This window comes from Corvus moneduloides, chromosome 14 (assembly GCF_009650955.1).
Source record: "Corvus moneduloides isolate bCorMon1 chromosome 14, bCorMon1.pri, whole genome shotgun sequence".
Taxonomy (NCBI): Eukaryota; Metazoa; Chordata; class Aves; order Passeriformes; family Corvidae; genus Corvus; species Corvus moneduloides.
Genome location: NC_045489.1, coordinates 1,867,790 through 1,876,244, shown reverse-complemented (window position 1 = coordinate 1,876,244; position 8,455 = coordinate 1,867,790). Strand labels below are relative to the sequence as shown.

The following is an 8,455-nucleotide window of genomic DNA, read 5'->3' as shown; positions in this document are numbered from 1 at the left end:
TTATACAAGCGTGATAGTAACTTCTTGTGACTTTATTTACAGAAACCCTATAGAATGTTCAATTATTGCCTCTAGAAAGTCAGGAAATTATGGCTTAGATTAAACAAAGCTTCAGCAAACAAGTAGTTCTTGGAATTATCAGTGAGTGGGTTCTCTGTGGATTTAAGTTTACAAATAAATAACATTTATTAAGTAGTCAAAGAGTATCTCTTAGAAAGTGAGGTAACCTTGTCAATAAAGACTATCTATTCATATGCAATTAACGCTCTTCATTTAATTGCTTAGCAGTTAATACTTCTAATCCTATTTTCCCACCTGTTAAGATAAGCTATTCCACCCCATGCTTTTCTTTTTGTCATTTACTACATTCTCATGCATTGTAAACAAGCTTAGACTGATTTGCATCTGAAGATAAATTCAGGAATTTTTGAAAATTCCTAAATGTAAATAGAATCCAATTAAAACTGCAAAAAGGAGGAAGAGACAGGAGAGTAAACACTGAGGGCAGTGATGACACTGGCCAGGAAGAGAGAGACGCTTACAGCCCAAGAGGAGCAGTGAAGATTGTGGTATGTATTCTGTGGTACAGTGGTTGTGCTAATGACATGGAATTTCTGGATGAAGAGCTGGGGAATGTACTACGAGGTGACTTAGCAACATATTTCCTGTTTGTGGCTAAGTTAAATACTGTGTGTTTTCTCTTCTGGTAGTATACAGAGCAATTACGTTTTTCTTTTTTTTCCCCTCCAGTGCAGTTAGGACAAAGACTTCAACAGTGTTAAATTTCTTCCTCAGCTCTAGAAATGTGGAGAACAGAATATTTCCCAGGGACTGAAAACTGAATGGCAGTTTTGGTGATCTGTGAACCAGAAGCCTATGCCTTGTCTCGCAAATGGAGATTCTACCACTGAATTTATGAATTCTCACAAATCCAGAATCATTTTCCTTTTTGGATATACTTGGAGTGAGTGCCTTCTGCAACCTTGCATGACTGAACTTTTGGTCTGTTTAGAGGCAGGATGTTAGAGCTGTAAGGTCTCATACTGCTGGGCTAGCCAGTCATCCTCAAAGGCCTCTTTTGTCCCAGTTCAGATAGAAAATAATGCACGTTTTGGGGATGCTCAAAATACCTCACACTTACCAGTCTCTGATCATTTTGCTGTAAGATAATTGTGTGACCTCTGTGAGCTGCTGTGTTTGTGTGACTGAATGGGACTGATTACACACAAAACCATGAGGAGAAATGCCAGCACCTACAGAGCAGTGGCTTTTTGGGGTTCCATGTTTGCAGTGTTGTGAAATAATATTTTTAATAAATAGTTCTGAAATCCATTTGCTTCAGAGATGAAGCCAAGTTAAGAACAGTTTGTACAACTACTTGTTCACCCTCAGGCCACGCTGTTGCTCTCGGAGTTGAGCCAAAATACTGCATTGCAGTGTCTGCCAAAATGAGGTTTGTCTGCTTGCCTTAAGTAGAGTTGTGGTTTTCTGGGGAGTTCTTTGTTTGTTTTGTTTTGGTGTTGAGGGGCTTTTCCATCTAAATTTTTCCTAACTGGGATAGCTACATTATTTCTCTTCACTCCTTTTGCTTGGAATTACCTGCAGAGTCTATATGGTCATAAAGGTCCTTAGTTCATGCATGGAATATTTGCTTCTCAGTCCTGGAAACTGTAGTGGGGTGTGGGAAGAACACTAAAATGCAGCAGTATGACTAAAAGCATTTTCAAAAAGCAAACAACAGGCTTTAACTTCTGCTGAGGAGGTTGTGAAGTAGATCTAATGACATTGATCTATAGGAAGCTTTTCAAAAGCAGGTCTCCAGCAAATCAGCAATGTTTTGTACAACACAAACAACAATTTTAAGCCACAGCTGAAAATTCTGTATGGAGACTTGCAAAGTATTTGTAAATTAGAGTTGAAAAAATGACCTAACTCTGCTAAGCAAGCAGCCATGTGTCCCAGGAGAGCAGGCAAACCCAGGAAGGGGAACCAAGAGCAGCTGTGCGGTGACTTTTCATCACATGATGCAGCTGCAGCCTGATGGTTGCACATCTTTCCTCCATCAGGACAAGGGTAGAGTTAGACAAGGGTGCAGTTATTACAGGGTACCAGCACTAAAATGGCAAATCTCTTGTGTTTCCAGTGTGATGTGCATTGTCCCCACACTGATTTCAGTGCTTCTTTCATGTGTTTTGCTTAAACCAGGAACGTGAACTGAGTTTTACTCTATCAAAACTAAATTAACTCAAGGTCTGACTCTACATTTGCTCAATTTTCTCCATTTCTCACATGTGCACTTGCTTTCACTTGTACCATAAATTATTTTTGGCGTGTCGTGCCAGCTGGTCTTGAATCTTAGAGGTCAGTTCCTTGTAAAGGCTTTACCAAAGAACACTTGGCTAATGCAGTACAAGCAGCATTGTGGCAAATTTAGAAAATTTGAGGACAAAAAGTTCTTGAGCACTTAAGAGTTATGCTGAACAAATAGTGCTACTGAATTTGGATTAAAAATTCTTAAATTTGTGCATAGAGATGTCCAGCCGTTGGAAATTATTCTCTGTTTTCTCTGAATGTGGACTGACTGAACTTTGTGCTGTAGATATGGGGGCTGCTTAATACAAAAAATAGAGACAGCAGAGAAAAAACCAAAATGGTCATTAGACCTAACTGAAGGGAAGAAAAAACCAGATTGGAGCATTTCTTTTAACTAACCATTGTTAAACTGTTGCTGTAGAATGATACCCTGTAAACTATAAATGGATATAGTTGGAAATAACATCACATTGCCTGACATTGCAAACAAGTGATTAAATTCATGATTACTGGATTGATTTCGTAATTCCAGCTTATGTATGGTTAAGTTGGTATCATAAACTGTGCCCAAATAAATATTGTTAAAATCAACAGAATGAAAAAAAGGAAGATTTGTACTAGAAGAAAGAGATGCATCTCATTTTATAACCTCCTAACTTCTGCTGCCAAGATTCTACTTTGGTTTTAAGACCGCTGCCAGTTTTAGAGCTGTCATTTTATTTGAAAGCTGGTATTGTCAGATTTTACCAACAGGTTTTCATTGCTGGATTTAAAGGAGTAATGTTTCCCCCAGCAGTCAGGTAAGCCTCAGAGAGTTACAAGAAATGCAGAGAGACACCTGAATCTCAGGCTTTGTATCACTGTGTATGTATTAGACAGGGATCAGAAAACTCACTCTGTGTCTTGCTTTCCTTTCCAAAAGAACAACCCCCCTGTGGAAGCAGTGCTGAGCTGGGACCTTCTCCTAGAGGGCAACAAACTGATACATTTACATCTGAACGTGAATTCCAAAGGAGTGTCCCAGCAGAACAACAGACCATGGCGGTGTTCACGACTGTTTTCTCAACATAATTTAGCAACCACAGATTCAGCTATACCAACATAAAATGTGTATTTTTCTTTTAAAAATAACAATGATATTGATACGAAGGGATCTGTGACCATGACACCTTTAATAAGCAGACATGTGAGCCATGATTTTTCCACTGTCCATGCTGGTACAGACCATGCTGAGAGACCTTCAGCTCACACAGCGAGGCTCAGCCAAAGGGATTCTGGAATCCACAGAAATGGTTTAAACAATTTTTCATTGTTGTAAGCTGTGAGCACCTGTAGATGACTCAGATATTGGGGACTGGAGTTCTGGAAGCTGAGAGAGAGAAAAAATAACTCTTTTGTTTGCGGCAGTAGCTCAATTTTAGTTAAAACGCCATGATTATCCAAGCAAGGCCAGGTTGGACAACCTGAGCAACCTGGTGTGGGGGAAGGTGGCCCTGCCCATGGGAGGGCAGTTTGGCTCGATGATCTTTAAGATCTCTCCCAACGCAAACACTTCTGTGATTGTGCGATCCCTGGTGTCTATGATCACATTGTCCCTTGTGGGTGTCCAAAACAAAACACAGGGAAACACACCTCAGTTAGAGCTCCCAAACCCTGCATGTGGAGGGTCTGGGCACTCTGCTCACAGCCCAGCGGCTGCAGAGTGAGGCAGATCCGATGGCAACCAGGCTCTGCTGGGAATCACGGGCTGCCACGGCCATGGCCAGCCCCGGTGTCTGCCTCTCCCCTGCCCGCGAGCGGAGCGGGGAGCGCCGGGGCAGCGGGCTGGAGAGCAGCCCTGCAGAGAGGAGCCGGGCACGGCCCGCCCGAGGGCCCGGGCACCCTGAACCCCCCGTGCTGCGCTGAGCCCCAGCCCGGGCAGCCGGAAAGGGATGGGCACTGTGCCCCTGTGCCCCGGTGAGACCCTCCTGCAGAGCTGCCCCAGCCCTGGGCCCAGCGCACGGAGAACCTGGAGCTGCTGGACAGAGTCCGGAGGACGCACCAGGATGAGCAGAGGCACGGAGCAGCTCTGCTGGGAGGAAAGGCTGGGATTGTTCAGCCTGAAGAACAGAGAACCAGCTTTGGGGTGACCAGTGACCTTGCAGAACCTGCTGGGAACCTTCAGGAAAGATGGGGCAAGACTATTTATAAGAGCACGTAGCGACAGGACAGGTGGGAACGGGTTCGAACTGAAAGGGCGAAGCTTTAGATTAGACACTAGGAAGGAATTGTTCACTGTGAGGTTGCTCAGAGCACCTGTGGCTGCCCCATCACTGCAAACACCCAAAGCCAGGTGCGACGGAGATTGCAGGCACCTGGGCTAGCGAGCGGTGACCCCGCCCGTGGCAGGGGGTTGGAAGGAAACGCTCTCCAAGGCCCCTCCCAGCCCACCCCACTGTGCGATAAACCCCCGGCCCGAGCTGGCCCAGCCCTTTCCCTACCCCCCGCCCTGCCGGGGAGCTCCGGCGCGGCCCGCGGGGCTCCGCCATTTCCTGCCCCTCCCTCGGTCCGTCCCCGCAGGGCGCAGGCGCGCGGCGCTGCTCAGGCGCGGTGGCGCCGGGCGGGCCGTGCGCGTGCGCGCAGCGGGGCCGGGGGAGGCAGCGGAGCCGCCCCGGGCGGAGCGGGCGCGGGGGGCCCGTGGGGCCGATGGGGCCGTGAGCGCTCGGCCCGGCGGCGGCGGCGGCGGCAGCGCGGGGCCCGCGGCGCCATGGACGGACAGGCGGCTCCGGGCGCGGGCGGCGGCGGCGAGGAGCCGCTGAGCTCCGGCAGGATGAACCCGAAGCGCGGCGGGCGCGCCGCGGAAGAGGAGAGCCGGAACAAGCCCAAGCTGGTGAGCGCGCTGGGAGCCGGGCAGGGAACGGCGCGAGGAGGAGGAGGAGGGGGCGCGGATGCGCCGCGCTGCTTCCAGCGGGGAGTGCGGGGCGAGCGGAGGGGCGTGAGAGCCTTTTCGGGCATTAAAGGCTCCGCGCTTAAACCCCCCGGGGTTTTTGGGGATCTCGGGGGGCTCCTCGGACAGGCAGCTGGCGGCCCCCAGGAGGGCCGGGCGGCGGGGGGATTCCCGGGCGGTGCCGCCGGCGGTGGGCGCTGCCCGCGGGCGCCGCGCGTTCCCACGCTCGGGCGGGGACGGGGACGGCGCTGCTCCCGCAGCCCGGGGAGCGGCCGGCTCCGTCTGAACCATCCAGAACGCTGCTGGTCGTGGTGCGAGCCACGTGCTGCCCAGTGCAACTTCTTCTCAATGAATGGGAACATAAGTGTAAAAGCTGGGTGGTGTCTAGGCTATTTTGGAAAGATTTGGCACAGGTTTGAATATAAATCCTCTTTAGGAATGCATTTTGTTTGTTAGAGCTGTGCTCTTTGATTTTTGTAGTGACAGACGTGATAAGCTGAAATACAGGTAGCGTTCAAAGCGACATCACTGGGTTGTATCCCACTTCATAAATGCTGTAGTAGTAAAACTAGCTAATATGACAGTGTTTACCTTCGATTGTTTACATCTGTTACTTACACGTGGCCTAATGTTGAATCCACCCTTTTTAGCTCAGCTTTTATCTGTATTTCCAAGTGCAACAGTGTAGCAGCCATTTAAAACTTCCGGAGTCTTCTCCTTGCAGAATACTAGTTACAAACTCTATTGAATCTGTTGCAGGGGTTTTCCCAGATACTGGTAAAACTAAGTCAGTATTGAAGTTCTCCTGTCTTGTGTTCATTTCAGCGACTAGAGAGCTTTTGAATGATCAGACTGACAACTGCAGGTTGGGGTTTTGTTGGTTTTTTGGGTTTTTTTTTCTTGATATATATATTTTTTAATCACTGGTAACAAAGTTAGAACTTATATGGGGAAGTTGGTAAATATATAACAGTGAGGCACAGAAAAGTTACTGAAAGTTATATTTGTTTCAGAGGATGACAGAACCCTGTATGACTGGAAGTGCACTTGTATTAAAAGTGACAATGTGTATCTTGGCAAAAGATAAGCAAATAAGGTGTCTTGTTTTGTTTCATGGTGTTATTGGAAACAAACTCGTGTTTCCTTGCATAGGATGAACTTCATATAAACAACAAGTTTGGGTGTGTTTATACTGCCTTTACTATTTCCTGCTAAAGTAGTTAAGAAGGCTGCCTGAAGATTCCTGCAGAGAACTGATTCAAAAATCACTCAGGGAAGTGCTTTTATTGGAAGCTGTGAACATGAATTTGAATCTTGCTCTAGCAGGAGAGAAATCTCTGTTCTGATAGAAACACATAATTTGAAAATCAAAGTGAAATGAGCTCAAAATTGGATTGAACAGGATGGCTATTTCCATTGCATGGTCTATTCAGTCATTCTAGAATCACTAGAATAAATTTTTATTGTCACATTTAGGGAAGAAAAAGAAAATAATGTTAATATTTGACTTCATTTGCAGCAATATGCTTTTGTTTCTTGAGGGGGTGGATGATTACAGTCCAGCAGCACCATGGATCAGAGCAGGGATATGGTGCTCAAATCAGAGCCTTCTGAAAGATTGTTTTGCCCTGTGATAAGTGACTGGCCTTTGGTGATAAAATTGAGTGAGTGGGTTGAATGGGAAAGCAGATTTTTCTCACTGTGGACATGATGTACATGAATGGTGTATAAACCTGACATGAACAGAGATTTACTGCTGGGTGAGAAAGAGAGATGGGATTCAGGTGTGCTTTAAATTGAGTTGGTGTGAATAGGCAGCCAGATATATCAATTATTATCATGGGTGTGTCAGGGAAGAACAAGCCTGTAATCAGGGAAAGGCTTTATCCATTGTATAGGAGAGTAATCCTACTAAACTTTGCTGGCTTTAATTTTGAATGAGGAGTTAGTTCTGCTGAGGCTGGCAGTGTCTTCAGGCACTGGGAGAGCAGTCTTACTTGCACCTCATCCCTGTTCTCTTCATTGTGCAAGTGAGATGGAGGTGTATTTGGGACTGATGGCAAAGAAGCCACACCGTGCCAGTGCTGAGTTGTTGCTGAGTTCATAAGACAAAGTTCCTCAGAGTTGGGTGTGGAGATTTTCTTAGTTCATCTTCACAACTTATAATTCATCAAGTTTCAGTGGAGTTACAGAGATGAATCAACCTGTGCTCTGTCATGTGTTGGGTATAATTCAAGGAGCTCCAAGTGTGCTGACAGGAGTGTGTCTCTTCCCCAGAATTTATTTCACACATCCAGGGGAGTGCTGAGCAAGGGCTTGGTGGGAGAGGGTGTGCAGCTACGCAGAGAGGAGAAAGTATTTTTGGTTCCTGGCACAGGAGCTGAAATTAGGCAAATCCTTGGGAAGAAGTCCAGAGGAATGATTTTTATATGATAAAAATGGCTCTGGGTGACAGAGGGCTAGGAACTGAAGTCATTATCCTGAGGGAAGGGAAACTAGAATAGAAAGGTGGAAGGTTTTTATTTCCCTGTTCTCTTCATCTGAAACTAAAAGGTTTGCAGTGGTGCTTGGCCTGCAGAAGTGCAGTGGTTTGTTTGGCTGGGATTTTTTAAGGGCTGAAGCCTGATCAATGGCACTTCTCCCTGATTGACAGGAAGTAGGACTGGGCTATGGAGAGAGAATCCATGCTGGGAAAGAAAGCAATGCTTTAAAGTATTTCTCTGTAAGACAATTGATGAATATGTGCGCACATGAGTAATTAAAGGTGAGCTGTATCAGAGCTACTAATTCAGTTATTTTCTGCTTTAGGTAGTTGGGAGAGGTGTTCAGGTTTCATGCAATTTGTTGAATGTGACAGAAGCGCACAATGAGAATTCAGTTCTGGTTTTTATACTAGTAATGTGTAAACTGGAGTATTTTACTAAAGTTTAATGTCTGTGTTATGAGCACTTGGACTCATAACTGCTGCTGAGGGAGCTCTGGGTTGGTGTTTTTGGGGGGTTTTTCCTCATTTTTTGCTGCTCAAGGACTAGCGATTGGAATAAGTGCCTGGTATTTTTGTCATCATTTTTGTTTACAGTCAAATGGGCAGAAAAAAAATCCAAATTGTTTTGGCAAACAGTCATCTGATCTCACGTCAGCCCCGAGAATAGGCTGGCATGAGGTGGCAGAGAGCAGTTCCATGGGTTTGGCAACATGCTTGTTTTGCTTGTTTTA

General features: G+C 46.1%; 1 protein-coding gene and 1 long non-coding RNA gene across 4 annotated transcripts in view; both read left to right on the top strand.

The window, feature by feature from the left end:
- The first annotated feature begins 346 nt into the window (after positions 1-346).
- On the top strand, positions 347-3,464 carry LOC116451223. The gene is made up of 2 exons (XR_004243136.1): positions 347-569; positions 751-3,464. It is a non-coding gene; the product is annotated as an uncharacterized LOC116451223 (long non-coding RNA).
- Positions 3,465-5,036: 1,572 nt separating this feature from the next.
- The window catches only part of DIAPH2 (diaphanous related formin 2), a 185,716-nt gene continuing 182,297 nt past the window's right edge, over positions 5,037-8,455 (top strand). For all 3 annotated transcript variants that reach the window (XM_032124441.1, XM_032124440.1, XM_032124439.1), the window contains exon 1: positions 5,037-5,182. In XM_032124441.1, coding sequence (XP_031980332.1) covers positions 5,060-5,182 — 123 coding nt within the window. In that variant the 5' untranslated portion in view covers positions 5,037-5,059. The remainder of the gene's footprint in view (positions 5,183-8,455) is intronic.